Source organism: Trichosurus vulpecula, chromosome 6, assembly GCF_011100635.1.
Source record: "Trichosurus vulpecula isolate mTriVul1 chromosome 6, mTriVul1.pri, whole genome shotgun sequence".
Taxonomy (NCBI): Eukaryota; Metazoa; Chordata; class Mammalia; order Diprotodontia; family Phalangeridae; genus Trichosurus; species Trichosurus vulpecula.
The window spans coordinates 72,076,130-72,091,626 of NC_050578.1; the positions used below are offsets into that span (position 1 = coordinate 72,076,130).

General features: G+C 37.4%; 1 protein-coding gene across 2 annotated transcripts in view; it reads right to left on the minus strand.

The window, feature by feature from the left end:
- Positions 1 to 15,497, minus strand: part of WDFY3 (WD repeat and FYVE domain containing 3) — a 316,638-nt gene that overhangs the window by 107,675 nt on the left and 193,466 nt on the right. For both annotated transcript variants that reach the window (XM_036763543.1, XM_036763542.1), the window contains 9 exons: positions 14,170 to 14,330; positions 12,776 to 12,887; positions 10,539 to 10,729; positions 9,415 to 9,567; positions 9,076 to 9,149; positions 8,804 to 8,965; positions 5,524 to 5,618; positions 2,499 to 2,619; positions 2,016 to 2,233 (listed from right to left, as the gene is read on the minus strand). In XM_036763543.1, the coding sequence (XP_036619438.1) occupies positions 2,016 to 2,233; positions 2,499 to 2,619; positions 5,524 to 5,618; positions 8,804 to 8,965; positions 9,076 to 9,149; positions 9,415 to 9,567; positions 10,539 to 10,729; positions 12,776 to 12,887; positions 14,170 to 14,330 (1,287 nt within the window). The remainder of the gene's footprint in view (positions 1 to 2,015; positions 2,234 to 2,498; positions 2,620 to 5,523; positions 5,619 to 8,803; positions 8,966 to 9,075; positions 9,150 to 9,414; positions 9,568 to 10,538; positions 10,730 to 12,775; positions 12,888 to 14,169; positions 14,331 to 15,497) is intronic.

Genomic DNA, 15,497 nt, shown 5'->3' on the forward strand with positions numbered 1-15,497 from the left:
CCTGTCAAGGATTTAACCACAAAAAGGAGGAGAGATATTAGACAAAAACTAGCAGGGATAAATGGAACAAGTGAGGAGTGTTGGTTTTTCTTCTTTTTTTTGAGGACAAAGGAGATATAGACCTGTTGGTGGTCAATAGGGAACAGCCAGCAGCCAGGGAGAAATTAAAGCTTACAGAGAACTGGGGACAATAGAACATGAGATGAGTTGGGATGATCTGTGCACATAGAAGGGTTTGCCTTAGCAAGAAGGGTCACCTCTTTGGTGAGGTGTGGCTGAAGGAGATAGTGGTAGAAAGCATCTAAAGGGAAGTGAGATGAGGAAAAGGGAGCTCTTAGTAAAAAGCCTCAATTTTTTTTCAGTGAAGTATGAGGAAAAGTTCTTAGCTGAGAGAGTGGGGAGGAGAGCTATGGGAAATTTGAAAAGGGATTAAAAAAAAAAGTTTGAAAAAGCCAGTGTGGTGAGCAGGACAGTGAGTGGAAAAGTTGATGGCTTTGGAACGTAGAGGATTTGGGTTCAAATCCTAGCTGTACCACCTACTATTTGTGTAATCTTAGGTAAATTATGACCTATTAGAGCTTTAGTTTATTCATTTGTAAAATGAAGGAGGTAGCTTCAATTCTTTCTCCAGTAATTTTTTCCCATTTGTTTGAGAAACTGTCTTAATTTACTGCAAAAAAAAATAATAATAAAATAAAACAAAATTAAAAGTGGGGATTGGACTAGATATCTTTCAGGTTCTTCTAGCTCCACATTTATGATCCATATAGTATCTCCATAATGTCAATACATCAAAGTCTTACAATTTATCACTGCATCAGTGTTAGAACTGCCTCTACCAGCACAGATCAAAAGGAGGTGGGGTGACAGTATTGCAGTATTACAGCCCATATAAGTCAGAGGCAGGACTGGAATTCAGGCCTTCTTTACTTTAAGCATAGCCACCCATTTATTACCCTTTTATTACTTATGATGATATACATTGCCTTATGCATGCAATATGATATTCATTGTTTTACAAAAAGGAAATAATTCAGATGCCCAATATTGCTAGGTGGGAGACAAAATCATGAGAAGAAATTCAATAAAAATAAAAAAATTAATGGGGTGGTAGGTGTGACTCTAACTCCAGCACTCTCTTAGTCCAGTTTGGAGGTTGGGATGCAATGAGATACTTCTGAGCCATTGTGGTACTGAGCTTCTCTGGATGTGGCCCCCTCATCCCCTGCTGTCATGGAGGTATGGGACACCATGGTTTTAGACAACCACCAAGTCTGAGAGGCACTGCCCACATGCAGCTGGGACCTTTTATGCCCCCCGGACTGGGAGCTGAGTCAGGGAAGCTGGGGCCAATCAGTTGGCATGGAAGAAGGAAATCAGGGAAGCTGCATAGCTAAGATTTATATCGTGCTCTAAGGTTTACAAAGGACTTTAAAAAAATATTATTTTATTTTATCCTCAAAACAATCCTGGGAAGTAGGTGCTATTATATCTCCACTTTACAGATGAGGAAACTGGGGCGGACAGAGGTTAAATACTTGCTCAGGGTCACAGAGCTAGTAAATGCCTAAGGCCAGATTTGAACTCAGATCTTCTTGACTCTAGGTCTACGGCTCTATTCTACTGAATCCTATAGGAATTAATGAACATTATGAGAAATATAAAATCTAAATTATTTTTAATAATGACATTTTAAAACACTGACTTAAAGTATAGTCAAAATAAGTAATAATAGGAATGTATAGTAATACGCCACAAAATGATACTATTATAGGGCATAGAAATCACAGACCCAATAGTAATAATACATTAAAAAGAAAAAATGAAAAATGTGATGACATGGAAGATATTTTTAAATTAATATTCATAAATGAAAATGTGAACCTTTTAAGAACATCAGTTTTTTTTATAAGAGGTCAGAAAACATAACATAATAAGGACCAGCAATCACAAGCTGTCTCTAAGGTCCGGTAAAACATAAAATCTTGCTTCTTCTAGGTTAAAAATTTTCATACCTAGCACAGTGCCAATTTTATTGGTCAAGACAGAATCTGTCTGCTCGAGCCAGCCCCCGCCACTAAGTCCTTCTTTAAACTTGATGAGAACAGACTGGTTACTAAGCAAGACAACCAGGATCCTCATGGCTGCAGTCACTGTAGTGGAGTGCAAATGTTCCTCGGTAAACATCAGGAGCCAGTCAAAGCCCAGCGTCCTGACCAGGTCTTCACAAGCTCTAATCAAGGGAAAGAGGATCAAGTTCGAAAATTAGTTTCAGGGTTTAGTCAGAGATGGTCCAAAGCCTCATGATAAAATAACTTTTTTTTCAAAAGATTTCAAAATCCAATGAACTTTCATTAAAATGAAATGATGATGTGTGTTATTTCTCTAAGCACTCTCAAGTAAGGTTGGTTGACTTATTCTATCAATTCTGTAAGCACATCAAACTAAAGAGAAATAGCAACAATCAGTGTGCAATGTCAAGAAGGAGTTTTACTTACTGGATATTAATGCTTGTCTTTTCCTTTGATGAGTAGACTAGTTTGAGTAGAATATCTAACAGTCTATTTCTCAAAAGGATAAGATTAGCAGACACAAGACCTCCAAAATCTTCCTCAGTTCCTAAGAAAGAGAAAAGTCATTAAACTTCATGTGTGAGACAGCCCACAACCCAGGAGAACGTTCTCTGGGCACTGAAATCGCAGGATTTTCTTCCTCAAACAAGTCATATGGAAAAGCTTTTTTACAGATCTCACAAATAACAAGGAAAACAGAAAGATCTTAAAAAGTCTCCTCCCTTTACTCTTACTCCTGAGATATGATTATCTCAGCTCTAATTTAATCTGAACTGATGATACTGGTTATTTTTATACAGAAATAGAATAACTTTTTACCCATAAAGGATAACTGATTGACAGGAAAAAAAACCAACTTCTTGCCACATAGAAGTAAAACATAACAAAAACCCATAACAATGCAATAATGTGGGTGGCTGTAAATATATTCTTTCCTATAGTGTGTAAAATTCTGGGACATGAGATATAGAGAAGAGATGGTGAAGTAGGGAAAAAATGAGAATAATACATGTAAGGATAAGAAGAAAAGAAAAGACAGGCAAAGGAAAAATGACACCCACAGAGGGTGAAAAGGGAACACTAAAGGACAGAAGGAGGAAGAAATTTCTGGGAGGGAGGAAGGAATTAGGAGAGATGAAGGAAATAAGAAAAGGGGGAAGGAAAGAGAAGGAGGCAGAGGAAAAGTGAAGGAGAAAAGGAGAGACGAAGAGGCAGAGAGGATAGGAAAAAGTATTTTTGAAAAGGTTCTTTCCTACTCTATGGCACGGGGTATGGCGGCAGAGCAGAAGAAGGAGGATTATATATCTCTCTGTATATCCAGGCTAAATGTCTCCCCTGAGTTTTAAACTTATCTCGCCAAGCACATCATCACATTTCAAACTTGATGTCCCAGAATGCAAGACCTAGAGATCTAAAAAATCTCAAAATTCACATGTGCAAAACAATTATCTTTCTCCTCAAACCCTACCCTATTCCAAACTTTCCTATTTCTGTCAAAAGCAGCCACCATTTGTCCGGCTTCTAGGTTCCTAAGCTTGGCATTATACCTGGCTCCTCATTCTCCTTCACCTCATCTATGCACTCAGGTACTAATCTTTCATTTCTGTCTCCACAACATAGAACATTGGATCCCTTCTCTCCACTCACAGAGCTACTGCCTGAATTCAGGTTCTCACTTCTCACCTGGATGATAACAAGAGCCTCCTAACCTCCCCTGACTCAAGTCTCTCCATACCACAGAAGTCAAAGTGACTTCCCCTAAACAGAGATCTGACCACATTCCTCCTCCCCTGCTCCCTGCTTCCTTCAGGGAACAATATAAATGACCCAGTTTAGTTGTTAACACCCTTCACAACCTGGCCCCAAACTATCTTCCTAGTCTCGACCAACATTATTTCCCACTCTTTGGTGCAGTCCAACTGGCCTCTCCCTATTTCCCACACATGCCAGCCCATCTCCTGGGTCACCGTGTTTCTGGACTAGACTTTACCCATGCCTCCAATTCCTTTCTTCTTTAAGACTCAGCTCAAACACCACCTTCATGAAGCCCTTCCCGATCTAAAACTGCTAGTATGCTCCCTCCCAAACAACCCTGTATTTACTTATATTGCATTTATTCTCTTTATTATTTCTTTGATATGTATTTATATGGGTACTTGTTGTTTCCCTCATAGGCAGCTAGGCGCTGCTGTGGTTAAAGTGCTGGGCCTAGAGTCAGGAAGACCTGAGTTCAAATCCAGTCTCAGACATTTACTACCTGTGTGACCCTGGGCAAGTAATTTAATCTCTTTGCCTTGGTTCCCTCATTTCAAGCAATTTTCCTTTTCTACACCATGTATTTGGTAAAAACATGATAAAGTAGCATCCAAGAGTAATTAAATCCTTCTTTCCATAAATGAATACTTACTGTTGTGAGGGGAAAGAAGACAAAGATAACATATGCACAGGTCATCGGGGTTGGGGGAGCAGGGGTGGGAAAGAAGAGAGGTGTCCCAAGAGGTTCCTTTGCTTATTCTTGAAAAGTTCTACGTAAGTAAAACTTTTAAAAACCCAAGCATATAGAGGTTCTTCACCATTTTGTGCCATAGATCCCCTTCGGGAAGCTGGTGGGAGACTGTCTAGGGACTCTTCAGAGTAATGTTTTTAAATGAATAAAATGCAATAGGATTACAAAAGAAATCAACTATACTGAAAAGCAGCTATCAATTTTTTTTTTTTATTTTTAGTTCACTGACCCTAGGTCAGGAACATTTGCTCTAAGGGCACTGATTATAAAAGAACCTTACTATAAAGCTTTTTAAAACATGATTTTTTTTTTTGTAGAAAGAGGAAATCACATCTTAATTAATTTTGCTTTTTTTTAATAATGGATATTTAGAGGGTCCAGCAGATTAATAATATGGGAATTCCTTTCATTTTCATTCATATATTTGCTACTTTTTTGCTTTAATTTTGCTTGCTCAGATTACATGTAATTTTTTCAATTGAATTTTCTTTTTATGGCAGATTTCACAATCATCAGCCAACACAAACATTTCAACACACACATTCAAAAAAAAAAAAAAGAACAAGAAAGGAATTCATAAAGAAACTGTGAGCCTCTAATTATGTGTAATTTTAAAAATACATATTTAACTTACCAAAGTATTAACAAAACTCTATTTGCCTTAGTCCTATGCTGCACTTTTTATTTTCTTCTATATATTAAAAAAAAGTTTCTACTAACATCACCCCTCTATGCACACCCACAACCAGAATACTCATCCTTTCTACATGTAAAATATGAGCTTTCAATTACCATCACAGATCTGTGTAACACATGAGAGGGGGGAAAAGTACCGCTGAATAGAGAAAATCAAAGAGTAACTATCAATAAAATTTCAGACCTCATTTTAGCCTGCCAGAATAAACCTTCCTAGTATTGTTATTTTTCAAATCCTAGAATTCTTACCCGTGTCCAGCTTTTCTTCATTGTTTATTTCCATGACTACAAATTTCTCACAAACAGCAAATGTTGGCAAAGTGGAAGCAATGAACTGGCCGAACCTTCAAACATAGGAAATATAAAATAAGGGATGGTGTCCACGTCACCAGCAGAAAAGACACTCTTTCCAGCACAGTGACAGCATTTGGTGCTTAATAAATGCTATTTCAAAACTGATGATCTCAACTCAGGTTCTGTGGGTCTTAAAGCTCTTAAAAGTTTTCTTAACAATCAAAGCAGTAATTCCAGTTATCTCTAAGAAGTTTTGAAGACACAAGAATAAAACTAAAGACAGAAACTGTCTAGAAAACACACAGCATATCAAATATGAATAATTTCAAGTTACCCAACCTTAATTTAATTCATCTCTCGGTGCTGTATGGAATTTTTTTTAAATCCATTTCTGATAGGCTCTATTACATTTTCTCACACTGAGCTATTGTAAAACCATCACTTTGAGGAACTGACCACTTGTCTCCTCCACTTATTGGCTAATAATTTCATCTGAGAAGATCAACATCACTTGCCTTACATGCCCTTATGTCCCTTCTCCCTTTCCTCAGAATCTTTGGTCTTCACCTATTCTCTCCTTCCCACAGGTTTCAGATAAAGAAGCGGTCCTCCCTTTTTGCCAAAACTAATCACTCTAGCTTGTCCTTGGGTCTATCCCAGCTCGTTTCGATGATCAAGCCCTCTCCTTCTCATTCTCTTTCTTTCCTACATTCTTCCCTTTGCCCACAAACAAGCTTAGGTTTAACCTAGCCTGAAAACAAAACAACATATTCTTCGTTTGAGTTTACTATATGTTAAAGGCATGAGATATATGTGTGTACACACACACACACACACACACACACACACATACATACACACACACCCCTCTCTTCCCAAACTTCCAGAGAGAGTGTTCTATACTTTCTCTCTGTACTTCCTCATTACCCACAGACTCCTCAAAGCCCAGGAAGCTTGTTTCTCTTTTGGCCAGTCTACTGAAACTACTTTCTCCAAGATCAATGATGAATTTTTTTTTAATATTTTTTGTCTTTATATCATCTACATTTCCCAATAGAGCCCTTCTCCTCCCTCTCCAAGAAAGCCATCCATATTGACAAGAAAGAAAATAGGTTTTGTTAAACTAACCCCAAACCCAGTGAATTCTTACTTGCTCAATGAAATGGCCCTTTTTTTAGCTCCCACCTTCTTCAATGTCCACGACAGCTCCTATGCTCTTGATTCACTTTTTATTCCAAGGACATCTTGGCGGTTTTTTTCCCTTCTGCCCCCTAAGAATGAGTCCTTGGTAATCCTTTTCTTCTCACACTATACTCTCTCCCAGAACCATCTCATCCACTCCCATGGCTTCACTAAAGGCACCTCGGTGGTACAGCATGCTGGCTTTAGAATCAAGAAGATTTGAGTTCAAATCTACCTCACATACATACTAGCCATATGTCCCCCGCCTCTTTCAGCCTTGGTTTCACCATCATAAACTGGGGATAAAAATAGCATCTACATCACAAACTTGTTGTGAGGATCAGATGAGATAACCTATGTAAAACATTCTGTACACCTTAAAGAGCAGTGGAAATGTTAGCTGTTGTGGTTGCTACCATAGGCCTCCAAATTTCTATATCTAACTCTGATGTATCACTTAGCTCAGACCCACTTTCAAAACTGCCCAGCCCGCCAGTGCTTCCTTCAGAACTTCCTTCTGTTCTTTAACATGCATTTAAAACGATTGCTCAGTGGTACTCTTTCTTTTTTGCCATCGCTGTGGCTGATAACCCCTCAGCCTACTTAAAAACTAAGAAAGGAAAACAAACAAGCACCACTATCACCACCCGAAAAAGTCCTTCTGCCAAATAAAAGCACGAGTCACACAAAATGACACGACGGCCGTGTTCAAAAACGCCTATGTCCTTCTGCACCTTGAATCCACCTCCTCTCTGCCACAATGCAGGCTGCACAGCTAGACACGGCTGCTCTGCAGAGACGGCTGGTCACCACATGGGTAAGAGACCTTTGGCCTTTCAAATCTGTTATTTTTTGCAATGTGGCTGCTCTCATCTAAGTTGTTTTCTTGCTTTGACTCACTTCATTCTGCACCAATTCATGCTACCCAGGAGTCTCCAAAAGCCTTTCTTTCATCATCTCTTACAGCACAATAATATTGCATTATATTTAGAATGTGTTATGTTTGGCCATCCCTCAAGTGACAAGTATCGCCCTACAGTTCTTTGCTCCCCACACCCTGGGCCAGCTCTCCGTGTTTGGCTCATGGTTATTCCCTCCCCAGGGGTGTTATCCTCCCTCAGCCTCAGCCTTTCCCTCCCAGCTTGTTTCTTTGTGTTGTCTGATGTACATCTATGTTAAATTCTGCCCATGAGTGAGTGTGTGTGTCCGTGTGTGTGTTCATGTGCTCTTCTTTGTCCAATCCAGACAAGAGAGAGGTTAATCTGCCACCCTTTCCCTCATCCCTGTTTGTATACTCTTTTCACATAACCCAATTATGAAAATATCAATTCTACTCTCTCCTTCACGATTATGTTCCTCCTTTTGTCCTCCCTTCTCTCTCCTCCTCCTCCTCTTTAAATCCCAAAACAGAGCCAATCCACCCAAAGGTTCTCTGTTCTTATTTAACTTCCTCAAAATTCTCTGACGTCTTTAAGGTTCTGAAAGGACACTTGTCTGTCTCCCACGTGGGTGTTAGCACTACATCATCTGCAGCCCCTTCCAAAGGCTCAATTACATCTAAATTTCTCTTGACTCTTGTGCTTACATTTCAGAGTTCTACTCAGCTTTGTTCTTTTTATCAGAAACACTCTATGAAGATCCACTTTTTCCCCTGTAGGATTATGTACAATTATGCTGTATATAATTTTTGCTATATTATAAATGTTTTTATTTAAAAAAAAACTTAATTTACCATTGAAAATACTCTTACTGCCCCCACTCCCGAAAAAAGAGTTTTGAAAGACATAAATAAGAACTCTGAAAGCATATGAGTAAGAAGGTAATGAAAAAATTATACCAATCAATTCTTACATTTCAAGTAAGAATTCAAACATTTATCTTCTTCAATAAGACACCTTAGATTTGAAAACATAGTCTGAACATCTATATTTAAAATGGTTTTAAATCATACACCTGGTCTCGACTACTCTGTACACAGACTATCTTCCTGACAGCAACTGCACTTCAGGACTGCATTCATTTTTTTTCAAAGCCATACAAGAGTTTATGTTACCTGAGTAAGTCATTGCTGCTGGGGAAGCCTTGGAGTAAGTAGCTCAGCACATTACTAATAGCAACAATCGTGGGTTGGGACAAAGACGTATCTCGAAGAGTAAGTAGCAGCTTTGGGATTAACTGAAATTCTCTCATTAATTTAGCATTCTTTGAGGCTTCACTGAAAGAGAAAGCAGTTTTAATGAACAGTATTGGCTTCATTTCTGAACTAAAAAAAATTCCTTTACCTACTGAAAATTTTTAGCTTAAAACATAGATAATAACTAATACCTGGACTCTGTGAGTAGTTCAATGAAGTGTTCAAATAAGGAAAGATGTAACTCATATGGTGCATGAAGCCAGACCTGTAATATAAAGTTAACAGTGGTGATTGCAGGCAAATTTGTGAGCTTATAGACCAGAACTTCCATTAAGGCAGAGATTATATTTTATCTATACTTTGGATCTTCCCAAGCACCTAGGACAAAGGTCTACATATAGTAGTCACTGACTAAAATGACTGATGAACTCTTTAAGTTTATCGAATTTTATTTCCCTTTATTTTATCAACATAATTAGTGAAATTTATTTGCTGACGATAAAATTATGCATCATTATTCCTATACATACTTCAAAATCACAAAGCAAATCCTGGAAGGCAGTTGAGTTTGGAATGATGGATGTCTCGTGTCCACTATCAACAGTTCCCACCAAAGAGAAAGTCAGATGGAGAATGTGGCTATTAAGAAGTGACCGTTTCTTTTTCAGCAGCATTGCCAACAACTAAAATAAAAAATGCGAAATGCCAGTTGATAAAAACTTCCTGAATATTAAAAAGTGCACATTGGAGAACATGATATATCTGATTACTGAAAATGAACTGAATAAGACTAAAGAGATTTATCTATTCTTTGTATATAGAACCTTCTCAAATTGCATGCTTTTGTTAAGATTACAAAAAATTTTCAAAGAATACAAACTTATATAATTAAATAAGTGCTTCTCAGAACTACTTTTTAATCTATTTCTAAGAAATTGTCAACTAGAGGTTTAAAATATATTGTACAATTCATAACAAAAAGAAATTTAAACCTCCTCCAAGTACCTGTTTCTCTTGCTTGCTGATCTATGGAAAATTTAGTCTTTTTCTAATCATATGTGTATACAATCATAGCCCTGCTAAGATTTATAGTAATGGAGGTGGGATGAAGATAGGGAGTGGTTACAAATTTTAAAATGGTGAAAAACTATTTCTGGATCTCTAAAGGTGAAAAGTCAGCGCATGCCAACATAGCGAGAACAGAATATACAATGATGGCAGGTTTACATGGCAACATGTCACTTGCTAAGCCATGGTCCTAGGCCTCAACCCTGGTCTGGATTACTATGCTCCAGGAAGTGGGACTCTGCCTCATCATTTCACCAAACCCAGGCTCCCTGAAATACAGAGCTATGTCATTCCTTCTGTTCAGTTACTTATGGTTCAATGAGAATTTCAAAGTATGTAAAACCAATAATGAAATAATTTGTCTGACCAGGAAAAGTTTGAAGAGTCCAGAAGGAAAAAAAAAATCCATGAGTTAAATAAGGCACTAATTTCATTCTCATTTCATGCTCTTTTAAGTATATGTAGTGAATGAATTATAAGATTCTTGAGTGAATTTGAATTACGTTTCTCCTCTACTAGTCATCAAGAAAACAAAAAGAATTTTTGAAGGAGGAAAAATAAAGCTAAAAACCTCATATTCACATACCTGATAGCCCTTGATTCTTTCCATTTCTTTGCTGGCTAGTGGGTTGCTCTTTACTACACAAACCAGGGCCTTCACAGCAGCATACAACCCTTCCACATCTGATGCCATAGCCACTAACCCCAAAATGGCAGCAGCTCCACCGATGTACTGCAAAGTCGTGGCAACAGGCTTAGGTACAAATGTCCTTACTCCTGAATAAAAGACAGTGGGAAATCATTAGGGCCAAATCTCCAATTTTTTTTTAAATGGCAAGTATAAAAATAATGCAATCCATTTTGATGGCACTTGGATGTAAATTCCATATCTCTTCCCTTCCCCAAAATGATTATTCTAATAAAATCAAGGTAATCTGCACACAGCAAGTGATTAATAAATGCTTTTTCATTCATTTATAGATATTATGAATTAATTTATATAGAATGGATTGAACAGCGTAAACTCATTTTTTATTATATTTGATTATTTTTGATGATTTTGTCTTATAGATATAGATGTCTTATAGATAAAACTCTAGTAGGGAGGTGGTACATAAGAAATTTCTTTTTAAATGTAATTCTCTAATTTTAAGAGAGATGTGAGTCAATTTAGCATAGATAATGCAGATAGAAAGCCAGTCTCAGAGTCAGGAAGACCTAGGCTCAAGGCCTGCCTTTAAGACATTCAGGTTATATTTGGGCAAATCGTTTACCCGCTTGTCCCCTAAGAAATAATCTACAACTATAAACTACAGAACAGTTGCCAAATATGAAAAAGGAGTTTTTAGTAAAAGGAGTTTTATCAAGCAGAGCTCTCTACAAGATGAAATCACGAGTTTGTTCCAAAGAAACATAGTTTAAAAAAAGATATTATTATAATTTTTCACCTTTAGATGAGATTTTTGATTATCCTGCTACCATAGGCTCTGAAAAGGTAGTGATTCCTTGTGAAGAACATAATTTCTGGGGACAGGATATATGCTCAATTAATTTTTTTAAATTAAATTAAAAGAAGTGAGGTAATCTGGCATCATCAATAGAATGTCAAATTTGGAGGCAACCTGAACCAGCTTTTGAGAAAGTTATTGAATTTTCAGTGTAAGCCTCTGAAATCAGTAGACACTACAAATCAGGACTTGATTTCCTGTTCTGTTGATTGTCAAGGCTTAAGAAAATGATAGAGAAAAATGTTAATAATGCAGATTATTAACCTTAAGAGTGTGTCCTGTGTACTTTTTTTTTTTCAGAGAGCCAGTAAGTGTTTATCAGCATAGCACTGGATAAGTGACTTAAAGTGTCAGTGCCCCAGGCAAATCTCTAAGAGTCTATGTGACAGGTGAGTTGTTGATCTCTATTAGTGGAGGGGGCCTCCACACTGGCAGGCCCTGACACTTATTAAAGATCAAGAATAAAAATAAGAGAAAAAATGTTGTTAGAATAAAGAAAAAAATGGTATCAATGCACTATTACAAAACAACAACAAATAACATGCCACTAATTACTAAAATTATACGGACTGAAAAACATAATAGACTCTGGTTACCATTATCTGATGCTCAACATTAGTAAAGGCTGGCTCAAATCACACATGCTGATAAGCTAAACAGCATGAAAAAAACTTCAGAATTCAACATTCTGTCTCTACAGCTTTAAATTTACCTTGAAACATCAAGAATGGATTTTGCTTATTAAGTTCTCTAACATGGACAGAAAGGGAAAAAAAAGTATGGTTTTAAAAAAAAGGTTGGGAAAGTTTCTCCTCTTGTAAGATCAGATAATAGCAGCTCAGTTACAAGGCCATTTAACATTAAGGCCATTTTGGTATTATAAAATACCACTGAGCCCTAAAACTAAGTCCTGATGTTTCAAGTTTTCCCTTTATACCTGGTTCCGTGAAGCAATTACAGATAGCAATACTAAATTTGGATGTTTACCTGACCCCAGAAGGTATCATATATTGCACAGCCTCAAATTAGTAGATATATCTTTATTTATTTATTACTAACAAATCTACAAATCTGTTGAACCAAAAGACAGAAGGCAAGGAATGCAATTTCATTTCAAAAGAACAGGATAAACTCCTGAACAAATGACATTTTGATTATCAACAGAAAACATACCAATTGAAAGGATAAGGTAAAATAACTGCCATTATGAATGACACCACCATGAGACAGCAGGAGGACAGAAAGGAATTATTTCTCATCACTCTACTTAGATTGCCATCCACATACAAAGGTTCACAGAAGAACTCTGTCTCACCTAAGTAGCCAATGAGTGCAGCACCAACAGTGCGTGCCGGCCCGTTCAGATGCCCGGCTGAGTTATGTAACAACTTCACAGGGGTGGCATTCTCATGGGAGGAAATGGCTAACTGTGGAACAGAAAAAGAATGGGATAAAAACCATCAACGGGGAAATACAGGGATTCGTTTGCTCTAAAGACTAGACTTAATTGGAAAAACAAATTGTTTTGCCTTCCAACAGGAAAACAAGTAAGGAGTCTTTCATAAAAATATAAGGATTGTTTATTTAACTAATTATATGGAAAACAGATGTAATTCTGGAGACATGCTAAAGTTATAGGGGAAATAAAACCACAAAGATGAAAATGAGGACAAATATTCTCAATGTAGTATCAGGAAAGTCTGAAGGGGTTTACTTCAAACCTAAATATGGGAGTTCGACTGAGGACATCCCAGAACATCACCATCTGCTGCCTCCACTTCACAATCAATAGTTAATATAATTTTCCTTAATTCAATGAATTATGAAAGTCAATGAATGTTTTTAAAATATTTTAGGATAAAATATGCTTATATCAGAGGGTGGACTTTGTAGGAATACATATGAGGCCTTTGTGATTGATTATATTAACTCTGCAGTTGCCATAAAAACCATAGGAAAAAAGGTAACAAATAGAAATCTTTTTTTAAAAATGATAATAACAAAAAAAGTGTGAGGTACCATGACAGGGGCAAGAGACACAAACTCAAAGTCAAAAGAATGAGTTCCTGCTCTCCCTTTGTTGTATGTGAGTTGTGTGACCCTGATAATACACACACACAAACATACACTGGGCAAGTGTGTGGGTTTTTTCTACAGAGGGAGAGTAACAGAACCTGTGATTTCACTGGCAGAGGCACCTCCTGGGTGAAAAAACTCCCTCTTCCAATACTGTTTGGTTCCTCTCTTATTTACAGTTTTAGGGCAGTTAATTGACTTGCCCAGGGGTGACACAGTTCTTGTCTTCCTGGCTGGATCGCATGCAACCACACACTCTCCTAGAGCCCTAACTGTCTCAGACCATGAGCTTCGGGGAAGGGGCTGATCTGTACTGGCCAAGGAGAGCTCCTGAAGAAATCAAAGGTCTCATCAAAAACAAACAAACAAAAAACAAGCAATGCATGTGTGTGAGTGATTTTATTTTTAAATTCAGTTTTTTAAAAAGCCAATGTGATTTATAAATATTGGCCAGAATTCAGTTTTCTAAGTTAAACGATTTTGGGGAGTTTTAGCCAATGGAAACTATCATAAGGGGAGCAGTAATCACTCGATTACTGCCCCAAACTAAAATTCCAGAAGGTCTTTAAGCAAATATATGGCCTTTTTCAATATTTGGCAAACACAGTTTATCACAAAATAATTCCCACTTACCTGCTTAGCAATGGCTTTACTATCTAACTTGTTGTAAACTTTCCTTATTCTCGCCACTGTGAGTGAAGACACAGAGACAGCATAGAGACCAAATGACACTTTTTCTTCTGGTACTAATGACACAGGGGATGGGATGCCACTTTCAGATTTGGAATCTTTACCTTCAAAAAAAGAAAAAATGCACCTCAAAAGCAGAATTAGTTATCTTCAAAATAAATACAGTAAGTGGAGCTAAATAAAAATTTCCATCCTTAGTGTAGAGATCAAGAAATATATTTTTTAGTCTGTCACTTGGTAACTTCATTTTTCACTAAGAAAAGTTTTGAGCTTTAGGTATGTACAGGGGGAGGGCTCTAGGATAAAATACCTCCTCTAACTCCCCCCAAGGGAAATTCCAGAGTAATCTATATGGCCAGAGGGCAGTGGATGGGAGGGTATGGATGTGGTAGTTTCAAAGGCTTAATGGGAGATGACAGGAATTTATTCACTCAAACCCAACTAAAGGTGGGCTTGGACCTTGTATCTACCAGATTGCTTTCTCAATCATGGCTATCTGTTGTTTCTACAGTAAATTCCTCCTGTCATCTGCTGTTTTTCTGAATTGCAGCAGCCTGTGGCACAGATCATCAGAGAAAGCAATCTACCCAATAAAATCTGCAGGAGCGGCTAAAAACTCAGGATTATTTCTGTTACTTGTGGGTCAGACGCCCATTCATATCCAACAATAATAGTAAATGCTGCTCAGGTCAAATCTGACTTATTGATTCACTTAGCTTATCTCTCAGTAACAACTGCAGGCTCTCTAGATAATAGGGTCTGGGCAAGTAAATTCCTTTCACCTTCCATGATGTCCCTGGCAGGTGGCACTATAGCTACGGAGATTACCTTGGAGTTTAATTTAACAAAACCGGTGGGAAAGATGTGGACAACTGTAGCTCTTACTCTAACCATGTTCAAATCTGCCCTTCCAAGGTTCACTTTGTGTCAATACATTCATTAGCACAGTGAAAGAGGAGACCATAACAAAACACCTATGATTTTTCTGATGTGACACAGATCATAAGCCTTCTATAATTTACCAGATGATCACTTTTGATAAATTACTGTGGCAAAAAATGGATCATTCTGCAACCAAAGTGGTGTAACACCTCTGTCAAAGAAAAAAACCTTGGCCCAGATCAATTCACAAGTGAGCTTAAGTAAATTTTTATTGACCAATTAACATCTATGCTACTAAATAATCCTCATTAAGAAAGGATGCACTTTACCAAAAGCTCTTTAAAAAAGAAAAAAAGACTAATATGGCCTAATACAAAATCCAAGGAAAA